At 41.2% G+C, this 18965-nt stretch overlaps 4 protein-coding genes across 5 annotated transcripts; 2 read left to right on the forward strand and 2 right to left on the reverse strand.

The window, feature by feature from the left end:
* The first annotated feature begins 1380 nt into the window (after positions 1-1380).
* LOC127784862 (ATPase family AAA domain-containing protein At1g05910) lies at positions 1381-8368 on the forward strand. Its single transcript, XM_052312267.1, has 11 exons — positions 1381-1568; positions 1966-2221; positions 3302-3406; positions 3502-5289; positions 5372-5560; positions 5655-5797; positions 5914-6159; positions 6844-7030; positions 7143-7208; positions 7305-7551; positions 7663-8368. The coding sequence occupies exons 2-11, from the start codon at positions 2012-2014 to the stop codon at positions 8079-8081; spliced, it is 3600 nt and encodes a 1199-aa protein (XP_052168227.1). The 5' UTR covers positions 1381-1568; positions 1966-2011; the 3' UTR covers positions 8082-8368.
* A 363-nt stretch (positions 8369-8731) lies between these two features.
* Positions 8732-11289, reverse strand: LOC127784870 (proteasome subunit beta type-4). Its single transcript, XM_052312278.1, has 7 exons — positions 11136-11289; positions 10950-11035; positions 9899-9975; positions 9693-9822; positions 9435-9606; positions 9161-9346; positions 8732-9063 (listed from the first exon to the last, which is right to left on the reverse strand). The coding sequence occupies exons 1-7, from the start codon at positions 11139-11141 to the stop codon at positions 8950-8952; spliced, it is 771 nt and encodes a 256-aa protein (XP_052168238.1). The 5' UTR covers positions 11142-11289; the 3' UTR covers positions 8732-8949.
* Positions 11290-12197: 908 nt separating this feature from the next.
* LOC127784868 (uncharacterized) lies at positions 12198-15616 on the reverse strand. 2 transcript variants are annotated; one of them, XM_052312274.1, is made up of 7 exons: positions 15252-15616; positions 14725-14815; positions 13979-14128; positions 13627-13883; positions 13334-13444; positions 13205-13249; positions 12198-12871 (listed from the first exon to the last, which is right to left on the reverse strand). In XM_052312274.1, the coding sequence occupies exons 1-7, from the start codon at positions 15614-15616 to the stop codon at positions 12706-12708; spliced, it is 1185 nt and encodes a 394-aa protein (XP_052168234.1). In that variant the 3' UTR covers positions 12198-12705. The 2 variants fall into 2 exon arrangements, with proteins under 2 accessions (XP_052168234.1, XP_052168235.1); XM_052312275.1 differs by having other exon boundaries at positions 12204-12871; positions 14725-14834; positions 15252-15448.
* On the forward strand, positions 15578-18456 carry LOC127784871 (uncharacterized). Its single transcript, XM_052312279.1, has 8 exons — positions 15578-15668; positions 16329-16420; positions 16612-16661; positions 16745-16827; positions 16976-17084; positions 17606-17619; positions 17769-17870; positions 18017-18456. Exons 1-8 carry the CDS (start codon positions 15603-15605, stop codon positions 18128-18130), a joined length of 630 nt encoding a protein of 209 aa, XP_052168239.1. The 5' UTR covers positions 15578-15602; the 3' UTR covers positions 18131-18456.
* The last annotated feature ends 509 nt before the right edge of the window (positions 18457-18965 follow it).

The following is an 18965-nucleotide window of genomic DNA, read 5'->3' on the forward strand; positions in this document are numbered from 1 at the left end:
AGTACTCTTGTGTCCTTCAAAGAAACAACGATTAGTACATTGTAAAGTTATCATGGTGGAAGATGCCGTGCTCCGTTAAAAAATAGATGGCATATGCTTCTAAGTTATTCATAACGACTGTGCGTTGCTCGATAGCATCAAACAATGGTAACTATTCCTATAATCTCTACCCCTTAAAACAGTTAAATTTTTACTAAAGATTCTAAAACTCATAACTACCAATATAATAAACGACTGGTAGTAGCTAAATTATCATCAACTTCTGCTTGAATCCCCAATTCCATAAGCATGGCCTATAGTTGATTTATATTGTAAGGTTAATAATTTCTTAATTCGATTTGAACAAACTTTTGAGATGAAAAATCCTCTTTCCTTTTCTTCTGTTACTCCATTTATCCTATCATACAAGATGTAATATTTTTTTTTCAAAAGTCCCAACATAATGGGTGGTAAGCAATCATATAATTCTCATTCCGCATCCATTCAAGGCATGTGCGCATGGCTGCATGGCCTATCAATGTCTATAGAACTCAACATGTAAGGCGAACGAAGCACGTGGATGTGGTAAGCGTTGTACACGTGTGTTACACCGGCGAAGTGAGACGTCGTTAGGAAAAGCAAACCAGTTGCGCGTAGAATGGTAGTCACACAAACTTTTATTGGTCTTTGTGTCCAAAGCATTTGCGTCTTATATAACGGAATTGAAGGATTAGTTTCAAAATCACCTGAAGGTATATACTTACAAAACTCTTTTTCTCTATTAGATATAGTTGTGAATGGGTCGAGATGGTGATCGTTACAATTCACATTTATTTTATAGGATTAAAAATATAAAGGTAGAAATATCGATAGCGACAATTAATTTTTTCTCATCTTGTTTTTAAAAGGAAAAAATGTTCTGCCTTTTCATAAAAGGGTCTTAGAGAATGACTTTTGTTCGAAGATAATGCCTTCTCCTTTTTGAATTCCAGAGAGTGCTAGGTTTCAGAGAGACAAGAAACGACGTACTACCTGTTTTCTCCAACGGTACACGAGGATGTTATATATACCTCCTCCGATCAACCCTGGACGCCCCTCTACACCGTCCGATCCCCATCCAACGCCGGAGAAAAACCCAACCAAATCCAACCCCTATGTCTCCACAACCCCCAAACCTAGCCATCTCCCACCACTCCCACCCCACCCCACCCACTGCCAGTGGGGCCCACTAGCCCACCTCACCCACCTGTCAGAAACCGCACCCGAACCACTCCCATGTGAACGCCGCGACCGATGCGCCCGCCCCCCCCCCCCCCCCACGCCCCCTCTCTCACGTGCCCCGCGCGTGCGCGGCTCCGCGAGAGAGAGGAAAGAAACCCTCGCGTGCGTCGCGTCGTCTCCTCTCTCTCTCTCTCTCTCTCGCCTCCGCTTCGAAACCCCCGACGCGAAGGAAGCGAGACGAAACCCTCGCGCGAGCCGCCTCCGCCACCGCCGCCTCCTTCCGACCAGCCGCCGCCGCCGCCGCGTCGCCGAATCCGGGCGGGGGCTAGGCGCGGGCTCCCCGCTCCCCGCCGATCGAATCCTTCGAGGTTAGAAACCCCCGCGGCCGCCCTCCCCCCCGGGTTTTCCGGGGCTCGCCCGCGCTTCGCTTCCGTCCATTTCGGAGGGTTTTAGTTCGGGTTTTGTGGAGTGGGGGTGTGTGGTTTCGTTCGTGGTGGGTGGGTTTCGAGGGGTCGTGGCTGTCTGATCGGTGCTTGGCGGCGTGGATTCGGATTTTTTTTCTTCCATCGTTTTGTCATTTTCAACCCATTTTCTGGGGATTTAATGTGTGGGGAATGAGGAGCGGGTTCCATTTCGCAATGTGCGAGTGCGAAATTTGCCATTGTTACATCTTATCCGTGTGTGTTGAACTTGGTGGATTTGGGGGCTAGGGTTTGGGGATTTTACTAAAATTGACGGGCTATTGGTGTACCTGTATTGACTTAGGGAGCAATGGCCGGCGTGGTGTGGATGAGGACGTGAGGTGGGAGCGATGGTGGGGATGGAAGGGAAGGGGGATGCATCGGTGACACCAGTGAGGACTAGTGACCGGCTGCGTAAGCGGCCCAAGTACTTCGGTCGCAATTATATGTACTACAATCCAGCCATACGCAAGAAGATGAAGTCTAAGAAGAGAGCGGCTGCATCACAGATTGCCAAGAAGCTGCTTCGCAAGTCAGCTGCCAGGGCACCGCCTGCTGATGTAAGCATGCTTGTCATTCTTTGTTTAATGAGCCTGTGAACTTTGTTTCCATATTATGTGTGTGTTCATGCCACTTTATTTAATTTGTTGTCAAGCTGATGGAGGTAGTGGTGGTCTTGTCTTTCATTGCATTGAAGAGTGCACTTGAGATAATTGAGAGGGTTGATAGAGTGATATTGGATTTGCTTGGTATTATTGTTAGTGTTTGGTGTAAGTAAATCAGACTTCCATTTTGTAACTGTTAAATATTTGTGATATAAAGTACGGAGGCTGTTGTGCTTAGTTCAGCATTACTGTTGACTTTGATGGTGTTATGTTAGTAACTTGGTTGAATTTGTTGGGCCGTTGCTGTATTTGGTCAAAATCGTCCTATCTTTGCTATATTTTTTGTTCATTTATCTGTATATAACTATATGGATGTTCAAGTTCAATTCAATATTGCCTCTGAAATAAACTGGATAGCTTGCGCATTTGCATGGCCTACTTGAATTAACTTCCTTCCTAATCAAATTTCTTGTTCTGCTTCAGCCCTTTTTATAAAACAACATTTTTACTAAGAGCATTAGCTGTTGCTACTTTTAGAAAATAGTAATTTCATTGTTCAATCAAAGAGGTGACCACATTTCCATCATTGTAATGTTACAGCAAAGTTCTAAAGTGGGTTATGTATTTTTTGTTGCTGTAGATTTAGTAGACGCTCTAAGTTTAAAAATGTTCTTACAGGAGCCTTTTCTTACCAAGCATTTAACAAATGACAGTTGGTAAGGCAATGGTTGATATTTATATAACTCATCTAGCACCTTTATCTACAGAACATTATTTTCTTTTATGAATGCTGCACCCATCCTTGTATCCATGACCATAGATTTCCGTTGAATATTTGGAGAACCAGAAAGCATGATTGCTTAAATATGGAGCTTTGACCCTTGTTAGATTGTTATTGCTCGGTTTCAAGTTGATACAAATCATGCTCCTTTATGAAAAATCTATTTCCTGCAAATTTTAACTGTATTGCCTTTCCTTCGTAAGAGTTCCTTTGTTTATTCTCATATGGCTTTATTATAATAGTTCTTTTTGTAGTCTATTGCAGCAAATCTACGTCGTTCAACACGAAAGCGAAGAATGTCTGTAAATCTGGAGGACTATGACACCGATAGTTCTAGTATGGAAGATGATGATCTTATGGTGAGTTTGTGGAGTTTCAGAGACTAGTGCACGGTACATGCAAAGTTTGCTTATTATTGTTTTTACCTGCTCACCTCTTCTCTTGAATTTTTCAGAGGCCCAGATATCGATCTTCAAAGAATAAAGTGGATGACGAAGTGTCAGCTAGGCCAAAGCGCAAGAAGCTGTCCAACTCTAGCTCCATTCCTCGCCGTGAGGGTTTACGGCCTAGAAGATCTATCCGAGGACAAAGACTTCATCCATACCAAGAATCTGAGGATGACCAGGAAAGCTCTGAAGAACAGCCTGCACAAGATAGGAGGGAAAATGGTAATGATATCGAAGAGGATGGCAATGAGGAGGAGGAGGTTGATGGAGGTGATGAAGCTGAAGCGGATGGAGATGATGAAGATGGTGAGGAAGAACAAGAAGGGAGGAGGAGATATGATCTCAGGGATCGTTCAGAAGTTCGTAGACCCTCCCCACGGAAGGAAGGGAAGCACAGAACACAATCACCCCGTAGAGTACTAGTACATGGAATTGGTCCAAAGAACAGCAAATATTTGAAAAAGGGTGGTTCACGCATGCATAAGCGCCCTCGATTCTCATTGCCAGATGATTCAGATGATTCTCTTCTTGTGGATGAGCCAGATGAAAGTCCATCCATGCCATGGATGCGTGGTGGGAGAGGAGGTATGCCGTGGTTTTTAGGTGGATTGGATATGCATAGTCCAGGAGCATGGGGTCTGAATGTTGGAGCATCCGGTTGGGGTCATCAGGGTGACAACACAGTGAGTACTTCTTCACTTATGCCAGGGATCCAAACTGCTGGACCAAGTTCCAAGGGAGGAGCTGATATTCAGCCTCTCCAGGTTGACGGGAGTGTGAGTTTTAATGATATAGGGGGACTGTCCGATTACATTGATGCATTGAAGGAAATGGTTTTCTTCCCTTTGCTTTATCCAGATTTTTTTGCAAACTATCACATTACTCCTCCTAGGGGTGTTCTTCTCTGTGGCCCTCCTGGTACAGGGAAGACATTGATTGCTCGTGCCTTAGCGTGTGCTGCCTCTAAAGCTGGTCAGAAGGTTAGCTTTTATATGAGAAAAGGGGCTGATGTTCTTAGTAAGTGGGTTGGAGAGGCTGAAAGGCAGCTCAAGCTACTGTTTGAGGAAGCTCAGAAGAATCAGCCATCAATCATATTTTTTGACGAAATAGATGGTTTGGCACCTGTGAGGTCTAGCAAGCAAGAGCAGATTCACAATTCAATTGTTTCTACATTGCTTGCTTTGATGGATGGTCTGGATTCACGTGGACAAGTTGTTTTGATTGGAGCAACAAACCGAATTGATGCCATTGATGGAGCATTGCGTAGGCCTGGCCGATTTGATCGTGAGTTCTTTTTTCCTCTACCTGGTTATGAGGCAAGGGCTGAAATACTGGACATTCATACACGGAAATGGAAGGACCCTCCACCAAAGGAACTAAGGACGGAGCTTGCTGCAAGCTGTGTGGGGTATTGTGGAGCTGATTTGAAAGCTTTATGTACAGAAGCTGCTATTCGAGCATTTAGGGAGAAGTATCCTCAGGTCTACACGAGTGACGATAAGTTTGTCATTGATGTTGATTCAGTCAGGGTTGAGAAGTACCACTTCTTGGAAGCTATGTCTACAATAACTCCAGCTGCACATAGGGGGTCGATTGTGCATTCAAGGCCGCTGTCACCAGTTATCGCTCCTTGTCTAAAAAGGCATCTTGAAAAAATAATGGAAAGAATTGCTGATATTTTCCCTTTCCTATCATCAGTAGATGTTAGCAAGTTCTCTGCCCTTTCCTATGGATCATCCATCCCTCTTGTTTATAGACCTCGACTTTTGATGTGCGGTGGTGTGAGTGTTGGACTGGTAGGGCCCCTCATCCTCTTTTACATAGATATATCACCATTTTGTGTCCTTTCATATCATTAATGTATTTTACGCTTAGCAGGATCATGTTGGACCAGCTGTTTTGCACGAACTTGAGAAATTTTCTGTTCACTCCTTGGGGTTGCCGTCTCTTCTGTCTGATCCAAGTGCAAAGACACCTGAAGAAGCTCTTGTGCACATTTTTGGGGAAGCTAGGAGAACAACCCCGTCAATACTGTACTTGCCTCAGTTTCATCTTTGGTGGGATACGGTTAGTAAGCTCCAAGCTGTATATAATTTAGTGTTGAAATGATTGTTGGTAAATATTGAATAATTGATTATATTCTTCATCTTTGATGTAACAGGCACATGAACAGCTTAGGGCTGTGCTATTGACTTTGTTGAATGAGCTGCCATCCAACCTTCCAGTTTTGTTGCTAGGAACCTCGTCAGTGGCCTTTGGTGACCTTGAAGAAGAGTGTGCTTCCATATTTTCTTCTCGTAATGTGTAAGTTCCTGGTCAGATGCTGTTTTGCTTGACTTGGTTCTTCTCAATTGCCAAGGTCTAAATTATCCTCCAATATTGGTCTTGTCTTTCATTGAGAAAATCTGTTTGTTTGATAGATATGAAGTGGATCAACCAAGTGATGATGATAGAATGAGATACCTGCATGCACTGTTTGAGTCATTGCTCTCATTTCAAATGGAAGAGTCTAGGAGTAAGTCTAAAGACCAGAAGTCTTCTGTTGATCTTCCCAAAGCACCAAAGGAAGTGGATGGTCCCAAACTTTCAGAGCTAAAAGCGAAGGCAGAAGCCGAACAACATGCTGTTCGACGGATGAGAATGTGTCTTCGAGATATTTGTAACCGGTCTGCAATTCACTCCTTTGTTGAGTTCCATATATGTTCAAATTTTGTTTCTCTGTTCTCACCATTCATTGCTGTTAGCACTGTGGTTAGTTTTTACAGTTCTGCTAAAGAACAGCATAGTTTCATTTATATTCTACAAAAACACCGCCTAGTTTACACCCATGACCATTTTTAGCCTATGCCTATCTATGCTATTCCCGTCTCAGCTCCATATTTATTCAGTTGAAGGAATGTTCCAGATGGGGATTTGGTTGCGTTCTAAAAATCAGGAGTATGCATTTGCTTGATAAAGCTTATTTTTAGGATGGAATATATCCTTTTGAAACATAACTTAGCTGCACTTATGTTACTAGTAGAAGTCGATGATGAGTACTGAAGGTGGCTGGAAAAAATTGTGGTGGAAATCAATAAGCAAAACTAAGATAAGACATCAGTCAAAATTGTAAAACTTAGCTGTCTAGCATATTCTTCAGAAGCAATACCTCAAATTTGAATATGTTCAATAAAGTTTGGAGACAAGCCACAGTGCAAATTTTTTTTACTTAGACTACTATTGTTTTGGAGTTTTGGACATTATTGTTCAAAATTAGAAGTAACAAAGTGTACTTAGACTACTATTGTTTTGGAGTTTTGGACATTATTGTTCAAAATCAGAAGTAATAAAGTGTCTGTTCCTCTTTTCAGCATTCTGTACAACAAAAGGTTCAATGTGTTTCACTTCCCAGTATCCGAAGAGGAGGTACCTGACTATAGATCTGTAGTTCACAATCCTATGGATATGGCTACTGTCTTACAGCAGGTGGACTCTGGGCAGTACCTTACTCGGGCCTCATTTATGAAGGACATTGATCTTATAGTCTCAAATGCAAAGGTATGAAATTCTCAATGGAGCATTTAATGCTCCACTCCTTTTACATGTCTGAAGCCGTGACCAAACTTCTTAACTATTGTTTCTATTCTTCGTTGATAATCTGTTTGTGCAGACATATAATGGGAGTGACTACAATGGATCTCGTATTGTCAGTAGAGCATGTGAACTACGAGATGTGGTATTTTATTTATTCTACCACTTATGTTTGTAGTTGATTATTGACTAGGCTCATCTTTGTTATAGTGTTGTGTAACTAATGGGTCTCTTTGGTCAGGTGCAAGGAATGTTGTCACAGATGGACCCATCTTTGGTGTCCTTTTGTGATAAAATTGCTGAACAGGGGGGACCACTACAGGTTACGGATGATGGAGATAGCTCTATTCTTCAAGCAGCGCCTGTTGCTCAGCTGGTATCTGGTACTAGGATGAGCGCAAGGCTTCGTAATGTACAACCAGAAGTAAATCTATCACGAAGTTATGAGGCGTTGAAGCGGCAAAAGAAAAGCACCGAAACTGAACAAGGTCAGTGTACAACTTCACATGATTTTTCTTCCTTGATTGTGATTAATGCAATTGCATATCAACTCGTGATACTAGTGATTGTATAAAGAGTTGAACTAATTCCTGTTTCAGGCATGGTTAAAGAATCGACAACAAGAGATGACAAGTCTCTTGGTGATGTTGATTTGTCAAAACCAATCTCCCCAGAAGAAGCTCCAAAAGAACCAGATTCAAATGGTGTTCTGAAAGAAACTGACAATCCACCAACTGAATTACCAGAATTACCGGAACTAAATCCTGAACCCATGGTGACCGACAACGGTGAAAACGCGGCCATGCCTGCTAGCGACGACATACCTGAACAACTGGAAGTCGTGAAGCGACGCTTCATGGAACTCACCACAGGCTATGGCGTGCCACAGCTCGAAAGGCTTTGCACCCGGGTAATGAAAGGCATGATAGAATTGAGCGGTAAAGAAAGCAACGAGGATCATAGGCGGTTAGTCGTTAGGTATTTGTTGACATTTGTTGAGAACAGCGACAATTTTTAACTCGGAACGGTAATAAGATATTAAGATTCTTGTTCCCCAATGTACATTCTCTTTGCCACAAAGAATAGTAGTGGAACGCCCCCTATGAGAGTCACCACCCTGCTTCCATGATGTAAGAAAGTAACAAACTACCAGATGCTCAGTGTGTCAGTGACACAGTTTTGCCATGGATGTTTGTAGCCAGCCTTGTAGATTAAATCCTGATCAATTTCAGCATCTTGTAATGTGATGGATGATGTACCTCTCTTTGCACAAATATATTAGCAAGGTTTCTCAATTTACTCTCACGTCCGAGATATTTCTCCTAAATCGGTCTCTCTAAATCAGTATCCACGCGTTGCAAATTAGCATGGTTTTGACCTTATTATACCATTTTCTTCAGTAACACAAGTTTAGGCCTCCTTTGGATTCTGCTGTCCTGCTTACTTTTACTTCAGTAACACAAGTTTAGGCCTCCTTTGGAATAGGGAAATTTTACAATAGTTTTGAGGAAATGGAATGATTCTTGTAAAATCCCTACATTCCAAATGAGCCCTTGTTTGTTTAGAAAACAAACTTTTTCCTGGCATAGGTTGATCGAAGGACAAGCTGTAGCCGTCAAGCTGTGTAAGCTTAGCAACCTCGCACAGCATGTTCCAGGCAATCGAAAGTTCGAAACAAAACAGACTTTCATCATATATAATATAGTTCCAGGCTTAACGGCCACAGAAGGTAGAAATCTAAGTTGCACGATCAGAATGTCATACAAAGCAAATCTGGAGTTTCATTGATGTTCAGATAAAACATTTCACAAGGCCTCTCAGCAACAGAGCCTGTTTCTTCATCCTGGTTCATGGCCTGACATTCAGCCTCTGCAGCATAAATAAATCTACCATGATCCTACAGCACCCTGGGCCGGATTTTCAAAGGCAGCGAAGCCCCAGTAAGTCTTCAATGAGTATGGCGGGTAGATGGTCGCTCCCTCAGTTGTGATCTTGGCAATCTATGTCATTCAAGCACATATTTCATTAGTTAAAAGGACATGTTTAATAACACATTTAGCAGAACAAGGTATTTTAGAAACAGCAACAGGTTCATACCTGGAACTTGTTAATAGATGATCGGTCACGGTACAGCAGGACAAGCAAGCACTTCTCAACAAGCTTGACAGCTTCCTCAAATGTCATGTCCTCGCGCCATTCAGTACGAAGTATTGGGATTGCCATATGGTTCCCAAACCCAGTGGCAATGTGGTTTTCCTCAAAGTGTGTACCAATCATGTTAACCTGGAGAAGCAAGAAAATATAAATAAGCAGTTGATAATCTGACAGTAGTTCAATGGAAAAATACTATTCTTTTGGCTAAAGAGTATACCATGCCAAGATATTTCTCTTCACCCTTTGGACCCTTTTTCACCCCACCAATTACAAGGGAGTTCCAGAGGGGATCAAACTTGTTGCGCCTGTTGTACATCACTCTCGTCAGGTAGCTATGGACCTCCTTGGGACCCAAGGAGTTTCCATCATCCCACATATGATCGGACAGGCTGAAAGGTGGATGGACAAACATATCACATCGATTGTTCATAATAATGAGAAGGAAAACAAGGGTCAACCATTTGAGCGAACTTACGTTAATTCATCCAAATAGCGCAAAATCTCCTGGAAATCACTGAACTCCCCACTTGCTCCAATAAGGCTATGCTTACCAACAGCCTTAATGCGCTCCACGCTCTTGTATCGCAAAGTTGAGCCATATGAGGCTGGCAAAAGAAGTAGAAGAATAAATTCCACATTGCAAGAACTATATTTGACTTTGCAGAAGAATTGCCAACTAACCTCCAGTGTCGGATGCCATGATGACACCATCCTTGTATTTCAGTGCAATAATTGATGAGCCAGTCACATAAGGATACCTGTTTGATACAATGGCAAGAGTTAAACAAGACTGTATCAAAGCAGCAAAAACAGTAGCATGAAAAGAGTTGACACTAAAGCGATACTGATACAGACAGTTTGGAAACTGAAGGTATTTTCGGAAGTTATAACCGCAAAGTTTGCTGTTTGCAATTTGAACAACCCTAACAGAAACTAAAATTGTTTGCTTGTTGATTAAAAGTAATGTCTGACCACCCAGATATGATGATGTTATCTACTTAGCCCAAAACAAAGAAATGTGAAACTCCTACCACAAGCACACATAAACCCTCACTTTTCCACTGATTCGGCATTCCATCAATTATTCTTAAGGAAGAATAACCAAATACCAATCCACAGTTCATAGTTCATACAATAACTACGGATGACCCATCAAGCATCTCTGTACTCCTCTATAAGCACTGAGAAAATAACAATACAAGAATCACCCACAGTGATGAAGACTAAAATTTACATAGGATCATAACAATAACATCATTATCACAACTTCACCGCGCCACAACCCAAGAGAACAGATGATTTGCAGTAACTAGCAGCAACCCATCTACAAACCCTAGATTGTGGCGATTTAACAGATGGAGATATAAACACCATTGCCACAACCCAAGAAAGCATACTTAACTAGCAGCAACCCATCCACAAACCCTAGGTTGTGTTAAAACCTCAATTTCTCACTCGACAAAAAAGTGAGACCTAGCCTTCTCAGGTCGATTTCACCAGGGGAAAAACGCATCCCATGATTCCCCTCAATCCTCACCACCCAAATCCAATCACCTAAAAGAATAGCTTCCCCCTCATCACCCAAATCGCCACTACGAACTAACAGTCCACAATGCATCAATCTCCTCCATAACCCCCGCAAGGAGTAATCTTTTTCGCCCTAATCACGATCCGAAACCACCACCACCACCACGAACACCGGAAAGAACAGATCAAAGATTTCGAATCTTACTGCGTCCTCTGGGTTCCCGGGCCATCCGCCACCGCCGCCGCCGCCTTGCTCCCGCTCGCGTGGGATCCGTCCATGGGTTGCTGCCACTGCGGAATCCAAGGGAAAAAAAAATCAGGTAAGAAGAAGAAGAAGAAGGGGGAACGGAAGATGAATCGCCGCAAGAATCTGGAGAGGATGAAAACCCACCGCCATGATTTCTTCCTCAAAAAGATTTGATTTTTTCCTCCTCTCTATCTCTCTCTCCGAGGGATTTAGGTTTGGCTCGGGCGCGATGCTTCGATCTGCTTCGTCACGGCGGCTTTTGTTTTGGTTTCCCTTTTCTTTCTTGCGGAGAGAGTCGAAGAGGAGAGAGAGTCGTGGTCGGGTTGTGGATACAGATACTAATACCGGGTCCTGATCCGAATCTGACCCGAACCGCATCGCACTCCTGCTTTGCGATTCGTGCAGCCGCGCGTTACGGTTTTCCTGCGTGATGTGAGATAATTAACTACTTGCCACACTTACAAGTGGCATTTAAGTATTTGTCATTAGTCTTACATGTCATAGATACATAAGAACTCACATATTATAGACTACGAGTGATAAATCCTTAATTGTCACATCTTAAAAGCGACAAATAGTTAAATGCCTCGCGTGATGTTGCTCATACGGTCATACCTCTCAATCCCAGATGTCGCCCTGTGTTTGACAGTTTAATGGTTGGAATGATTTTTTTTCATCTTTGAATCGAAAATGGTAATTTCACCTTAAAAAAACAGGAGGTATATGCATACAACCAAATAAAATCTCATGTATGCAACATTTACACTAAACTCTTCATACAATCAACCAAACAATATCGCCTGTCGTGTAGACCTGATTGATACAACTAACCAAACAACCGCTCTTGCTCCTGCACATCCTAGCTATAGTCAGCTTGGATGCCTCATATGGGACATGCTAGAGGGACTCAAGTAAACAAACAGACTCGTAGTGCAGGGCCATATGAAATGAGTGGTGCAAGACAAATCAAGAGCTTGTATGTTAAAAGTACATGTGTGTTCGTGTGTTATGGTGGGGAACTTCATCCCCGGGCACACAAAACAACATGATTAATTAAGTATCACTTAAAAAACTTTAAAAATAGATTAATATGATTTTCAAAAATAACTTTTCTTTTTTTCATTTTTTACAAAATAACGTACCGTTTAGCAGTTTAGGAGGCGTGCGCGTGAAAAACAAGTAAAGTGAAGTTGGAAAGATAGACTTAAGAACACAGCCTAGTCAAATCAGGTTCAAAATCTACATGTGTTTGGTATATTAATATCCAGACTGCAATTCTTGACATTATGCATTTGGTGTTTCAATAGAGTGATGATTTATATTTGATTATTCATAGGTTTAAGAAGATCTGTAGAGAACTGCAGAGTACATGTATAATTGAGTCCGAATCAGAATTCAGAGTGAAGTAGTAGTAGAAACATAGTTGTGATTCGCAACATCTGTGGTACAGACTACAGAGGATATGTTCGTCGTTGAACATTGCAGAACTTATCCCTCTGCTATGTTGCAGGCACAGTTCTATATATGCGATCATCAATTTATCATGATATATATCTCTATTCATCGTTGCCTCCTTGATTCCACCTGAATGCCGAATGAACTGAAAGAAGCTTCACCAACTTGGACCATTTTACAGGTGGTATAGATGCAACTTGTAGGATCAGTGAATGCCAACTTTGCAGGTATCATATAGTCAAAGGCTTGCTGATCTGAACTACAAAACAATGAGTCCTGATTGGCTATGGAAAACCTCGATCTCCATCCGAACTGATGCCCAGACATGATTGCATTGCTTGATCTTCTCATTCATGTGTGCCAGAAATGATTTCGCCCATGGTTCTTCATCACGTTTGGTGCTCATGTCACAAGGAACTGAAAAACTGGCACATCATATACGGTTTCTCCATAAGATGGCATGTAAAAGTTCACCGAAGAAAAGGGTGCACCCTAAAAGATATCACAAGTAAAGTAGGGGAGAAGATAAAAAAAATGAGATATCATAACTACCTGCCTACTGCTTTAACCAACCACTCATATCACATACAGTCCACTACAAATTACAGAGGATTTTTCACCGGGCAGATTACAGAGGATTTGATAGTAAAGGTGTATGTTGTATGACAGCATGTATAGGCATTTCTGTATATCATATACCTCATGTAGTAATGTAGGTGGAGCCATAAATGATAAAATTGTAGAAAAAAATAGAATACCTCATCAGTTCCTGTTCTGACTGTTTGGCAGCTGATTGACGACATCTGCAGTAAAGATATTCCAAGTAAGCTTCAAAGAATTCTCATCCCAAAAGAAAACTCCAAGTGGGTCAGTCTAAAATGCCAAACCTCACAGCATATATCCTATAGATATGCAGAGAGTGCTTGGAGAGATTTTGTGTGGCAGTTTCCGCACTTTCATTGCAAAACAAATATGTTACAGGATAACCCAAAAGCCACCTAAAAACATTGCAATATGATTAAATATTAATATAGACAAATTTAAGTGCTTCTGCTTAACTTCACCAACATAGCAAACATCTCCTTTTGATGTTAAAAGAACCAGAAAACTGAACCAATAAAAAAGGTACTTTCAACACTGAATGGTTGTGGGTTCGATAATATATAGAACTAGAATTTACCCATTCAAAGAGGGCAATGCAATTTGGGCACTCTCAAGGAAGGTGCTCAGATCAATAACCAGTGATGTTCCGTCAGCAATCCGAAAGCCAAAATTATCCATAGTGGTTCCCTCTGGAATTTCTGACATCTGCCCTTTTGCTTCAGGTTGTATAATAGGCAGATCTACATCTGCATCTACAGGGAAGTTGGCTGAAAACAGGTCTTGGATGGATACAAACTCATGCAGAGCACCATTCTCTTCGGTTTCTGAAAGCAGCTGCACCAAGACAGCATTCAGTAATACAACAAAGGAAAGAAGAATAGGACATAGGACAGAGAAAATAGAAAGACAGGATCTGAGAAGGCAAAGACTTTGCTACAGCTTTTCTCTAGGTCCACAAAAGCGAGCTTGTGCTGTGACCTTGCACTTGGTGAAGCATGCTCAGCAAGACCCTTTGCATGAATCAAGTAAAGCATATCTTTAATAACCATCAGCCTTAGTGGACTCAACATGCTTGACTCCTGCAAACAGAATTATATTAATATATGGCTGAACTAGAAGGACAAGCACGCATCACTAGTTTCGAAAGAATCTCCAACACAGATTATATTTCGGCCGAGAAAGAAGTTGCAAACTGAAACAAAGCACATGCCGTAAAAATAAATTTCAAGATTAAGGAGTGATTATGTAACAGAAATTTAAGGTCTGCATTCAAGATATTTCTCTTAATAAAACCAATCTCTGATAGCCAAGCAATAAGTGAAGCTCTAGTAACCAGCTAGCATCCATTGATCTAATCTATGTTGACATAAGGCCACAGGCTTTGGCTCACAGATATGTTCTATGGAACAAGAAGTAAGGTTGTAAGGACATAGTTACATCCAAGGCCCCTGCTCGTCTTTCAACAGCAAGTGGAAAATAACTCCCAATATGACTTGCAAGCGAGCAATGTCATGGCTTGCAAAATTGCTACTAGAAATCTTTCCTCTGCGTAATGATGATGACCAGCAATGTGAGATAAAACCTTCTTAATGCGTTATGCGGCCATAGACAATACCACTACATATTACTCAATGGGGGTAATCAATAGATTGAATCATCAAAATGGGTTGGTTACCTGCCGAGCATGGTGCAGCAGGGAGCAGAGATTGTCCTGTAGTTCAGGCATTGTGCCACCGTAATCCATCAGTACCACAGGCCGCAACCCACTGCAGAGGAACAGTATATCTGCCAATAATTCACCATGGCATTTTTAGCTTGTTCTTTGATGTAGTACTGCCAACTACAACTCGATATAAAGACAATCACTCTCCGTAAACGCATTCTGTAAATTCCCCATCAATCCATTATCTTGGAAACCTAAACGTGTTGGAATTGGAATTACCGCCGAAATGAGCGATAACTAGAATTAGATAAGGACAAAAGGTCACTTTAGAACTCCTAGTCCTAAGCATGATGTATCATGTAATGTTGAATTGGCTTCTACAATCGGATGGATTCACCATTGATTCTCGTTTTTCATAAAAAAAATCATAAAGACAGTATTAGATCACTAATTTAAGCAAGAAAGGAGCCATTTTAGCATGACCATGCCCAAACCCTCCATCGCGGAGACACAAATGGAGCCAATGAGTTGACACCCACCGTTGAGGAGGCGGCGCTTGGAGTGGGGCCGGAGGCGCCACCGGATGCGCGTGGCGATCGCCTCCACCACCCGGAGCATCTCCTCGTACTCCTCCGCCGTCGCCGCCGCCGCCGCCGCCATCTCCACCTCCGCCGCCGCGTCCAACTCCTCCACCTTCACAAGTGAACTCCACCGCGGCGTCCGATCGGAAATCAACGGTCCAGATGGGAAGAGGCGCGTGAGGCATCTTCCTATACTGACCGTCCGATCCCACGTCAGAGCAAGATGGACCGTCCGATCTGGAAAGAGTACTAGTCGTAGTCAAGTTCAGCAGCAGCTGCGGCTGCTGCGAACTCTGACCGCGAGCAGCCATGGAGTTATCCATTGCGCCTGCGGCGATGGCGATGGCGATGGGCCTCCTCGCGAAGAACCCCAAGGTGACCTGCTCCCTTTCTCTCTTCTCTTCTGGGTGCCGTGCGCACCGAAGAAACGGCGGATTCTGTGGCATCCTCTGGGTTGTTTCATGCGAAGAAATGAGGAAAACTTGTGCGGTTTCAGTATATGGTTTTGTCTTGGAAGTTCTGCGATGATTTGGCTGTTGTTGTTGGATGTTTCTTGCCATTCTCTGCAGAAAATATCAGGGCATTTCTTTTGCTCGCACCCGTGGATAAAATTGGGTTCAGTGTTTGTTATTATCCTGAATAAAATAACATCGATTTTCCTTTTCAAGATACATTTCTGCTAGTACCTTATTGCATTTTGTCCTCTATAATTTTGTAGATTGAATGCCTCAGTTAGTCAGTTTAACTGTTCAGTCTGTACCCTTTCTGCACCAAAGTGCATCCAAAACCCTCTATTGTTTGCAGGAAGCTAGTAGAGTTGTTGTACCATGTTTACTATATATCCTGTTCTCATGCGTTCTTTTCTTTTGGCAAATTATTCTAAGATTACTGTAAGTATTGTTGAAAGGTATTTGTGGGGTAATATGCTTTTATTTCTGTGGCATTACACGGCATATATACAGAGTATGAGTTAAGAAAACATTATCGGGATGGTGTTCAGTAGCTGAGCAATTTGTTTGTTCCTTTTGTTCGCAGATGATCAATCACAGATATGCCAGTGAGATGCAACTGCAGCATCGCCTATCTCCAGCTTGTTCGGTGATGTTCAACAAGCAGTGTTCATACCGGTGCTTATCACTTTCATAAACAGTTTTTTTTTTTTTGGCGTTCGCGAAAAATGAACAGTTTCTTGCTAAGCATGATTTGTATGGCTTAGGAGTAGATAAAAGGATGTCAGTCTACAATTCATTTCTTGTATGGTATGTTGCATTGGGAAAATAATGTCTAGTGTTGAATGCGTTTAGAATTTCTTTTGCAGAATCACCCGTAAAGCTTGCAGTGTTCTTGGGGCAGTATCTCCGATACAATGTACACATTTATCCTCTTATTATTCTATAAAATATGTTCTGAACATATTTGTTTGTTTCCTTATATTTGAGTATCTCTATCAGGTACAGAAACCAGCACAGAGTCTTTAGTATCTTTCAAAGATTTTCTTGTGTCTGTGCAAACTGAAGAGGATGGACTGATAAAGGTTTGTTAACACTTAATTATTGGTAAAATGTAAAAGATGTCAACAGAGAATAATGTTTTTTGGGACAAATCTCAACTTAAAGTGTTGATCAGTCGATAATCTCAATTTAAAGTGTTGATCAGTCCATAGCATTTCTTACAACATGCAGCTACGAGTAACTGTAGCTGATACGATGACAGAATCTATCTTTGAGAAAGTTTTCTCAAAGAATGTTGCTGCTGCACAACCACTTCCTGGCTTTCGACGAATGAAAGGAGGTCTACTCTTATATCTTGGCAAACCTTATTTTGTATTCATCTCAGTTCAGATAGAACTGGACGAACATGCGGTTGGTTATGTTTCTGTGTTTTGCTCTTGCATCCTCCATACCTGGGATTTCTTCATGCATGAATCAGCCTATGTCGTCTCTCTTCCAGAACCTCACAATCATCAGTGTCTGAAGTTTCATGATGAATATTGATTTCACATTTTATTGCTTGCGTGAGGAAATAGAAAGTTTGAACTATATTTTTTTTTCTATATGCAGTTCAAGTCTGAGCAGATTGGCTCCTTGAGATTGTCTTGATGGACCAATAAGGCATTAACAGAACTGTTTTGTTAATCTCCAAAAAAATAGATTAATATATTTAGGAATATTGCCTTTTTGTTTATTTAAATCCTTTCTAGTGTCTTTGTTTTTTTGCTACTCCCTACACAGCTTCTGAAATTTGTGATATGAAACTAAGTCTGGTTTGCCTTCCATTACATTCTTTATCCGCATGGTGCTGCTGATGATCAGGGAAAACTCGAGATGTAAGTTCTTATTCTGACTTGTAAAAAGTATGTGACTATTCAAAGAACTGCATCCACTTCATGTATGCAAATGCATTCGAACTCTACGGGAAAAATGCATATATTGTTTTTACTTACATTACATTCGTTGGTGGTGCTGATTGCTGAAGATACCAAAAGAGATTGCTCTGCACTTAATTGGGCCATCAAAGGTGAAGAAAGAAACCATCAAGAATATCATCAGCCTCACAATTGCCGAATATGTCCAAAAGGTAAATTTGACTCCTATTTCATAAGATTATTATTAATTTATTATGGATGAGTATCTTTTTTTTCGTTAGGGATTCCTTTCCAGACATTCAATCTTTAGTAAAAATGGCACAGAAACTTGTTTACCTCCTTTTATTTTGTACTACAGGAGGACCTCGATGCATCAAAAAATCTGAAGGTTCTACAGACCTATGAGGAGCTTGAAGCAGCATTCGAACCTGGAAAAGAGTTTTGCTTTGATGCAACTTTTCATTTACAGTAGGTTAATGCAGTTAAGGACTCGGGATTTAGATAGCCATTAGAGATGACCCCTGCAACCAAAGGGGCTTCCAGTTCCAGCTGATGATTAATAGCACAACCTACAGATAAACTTATTATCTAGACAATGATGCATACGAACACTTGTTAGTCAGTACAAAGTGAAATTATGTTGCCTGGCTATCTGTATTCTTGTAAAAACAACATGTTTTTAGATTAGCAAATTTTCTTGCAGTCCTCGTTAAGATGGCCGTGTGCACCTTTGCATGTAGAGGCCGGGGGATTATAAGTTTTCCATTATTATAAAGAGGAACTTTCTTCCAGGCAGAAGCGAGATAGTTTCTTGGTTCGAGCAGTTGTAAACAAAGATTTCTGTACTGTATGAACAAATATTAGTTTCTCGTGTTAATAATGCATGCGACGTCAAAACAATCATCTCTTATCATTTATGAACAATCTATAATTAGATAATCAATCTTTTTCTTGTCACAAACACCTCGAGAAATATAGGTAGATCTAACATCTTCGATACTGCAGTTTTAGCACACAGATTCTGAATAATTTCCATTGTTATTTTCGTGGTAGGAACAAATGAACAATCTATACTTAGCTAATCAACTTTTCTACTAGTGAAGACTTCAGAAATTGTTTATCTAACATAATGGTAATGGATATGAATAATCTAGTACTACTCCCAACAGTTTTGAAATAAACCAACTCTTAAAGTTTAAATTTTATTCCAAAATATATCATTTCCTATCTTCTTAGGTACTCCCTCCGTTTGATATTATAAGTCGTTTTGACTTTTTTAAGTCAATTTTTTTTATAAAAAATATAGC

This window comes from Oryza glaberrima, chromosome 9, assembly GCF_000147395.1.
Source record: "Oryza glaberrima chromosome 9, OglaRS2, whole genome shotgun sequence".
NCBI lineage: Eukaryota > Viridiplantae > Streptophyta > Magnoliopsida > Poales > Poaceae > Oryza > Oryza glaberrima.

Coding starts and splice junctions, on each gene's coding strand:
- LOC127784870 (XM_052312278.1), bottom strand. Junction 9,607..9,692: donor CGCTATTTGGATGAATTAAC/GTAAGTTCGCTC, acceptor TCCACCTTTCAG/CCTGTCCGATCATATGTGGG. Junction 9,347..9,434: donor AAGAGAAATATCTTGGCATG/GTATACTCTTTA, acceptor TTGCTTCTCCAG/GTTAACATGATTGGTACACA.
- LOC127784862 (XM_052312267.1), top strand. CDS start 2,012: ATGGTGGGGATGGAAGGGAAGGGGGATGCATCGGTGACACCAGTGAGG. Junction 2,222..3,301: donor CCAGGGCACCGCCTGCTGAT/GTAAGCATGCTT, acceptor TTCTTTTTGTAG/TCTATTGCAGCAAATCTACG. Junction 7,031..7,142: donor TTATAGTCTCAAATGCAAAG/GTATGAAATTCT, acceptor CTGTTTGTGCAG/ACATATAATGGGAGTGACTA.
- LOC127784871 (XM_052312279.1), top strand. CDS start 15,603: ATGGAGTTATCCATTGCGCCTGCGGCGATGGCGATGGCGATGGGCCTC. Junction 15,669..16,328: donor TCCTCGCGAAGAACCCCAAG/GTGACCTGCTCC, acceptor TTTTGTTCGCAG/ATGATCAATCACAGATATGC. Junction 16,828..16,975: donor AAGAGGATGGACTGATAAAG/GTTTGTTAACAC, acceptor TACAACATGCAG/CTACGAGTAACTGTAGCTGA.
- LOC127784868 (XM_052312274.1), bottom strand. CDS start 15,616: ATGGATAACTCCATGGCTGCTCGCGGTCAGAGTTCGCAGCAGCCGCAG. Junction 13,884..13,978: donor TAGAGAAAAGCTGTAGCAAA/GTCTTTGCCTTC, acceptor GTCTTGGTGCAG/CTGCTTTCAGAAACCGAAGA. Junction 12,872..13,204: donor TCAGAACAGGAACTGATGAG/GTATTCTATTTT, acceptor ATGATGTGCCAG/TTTTTCAGTTCCTTGTGACA.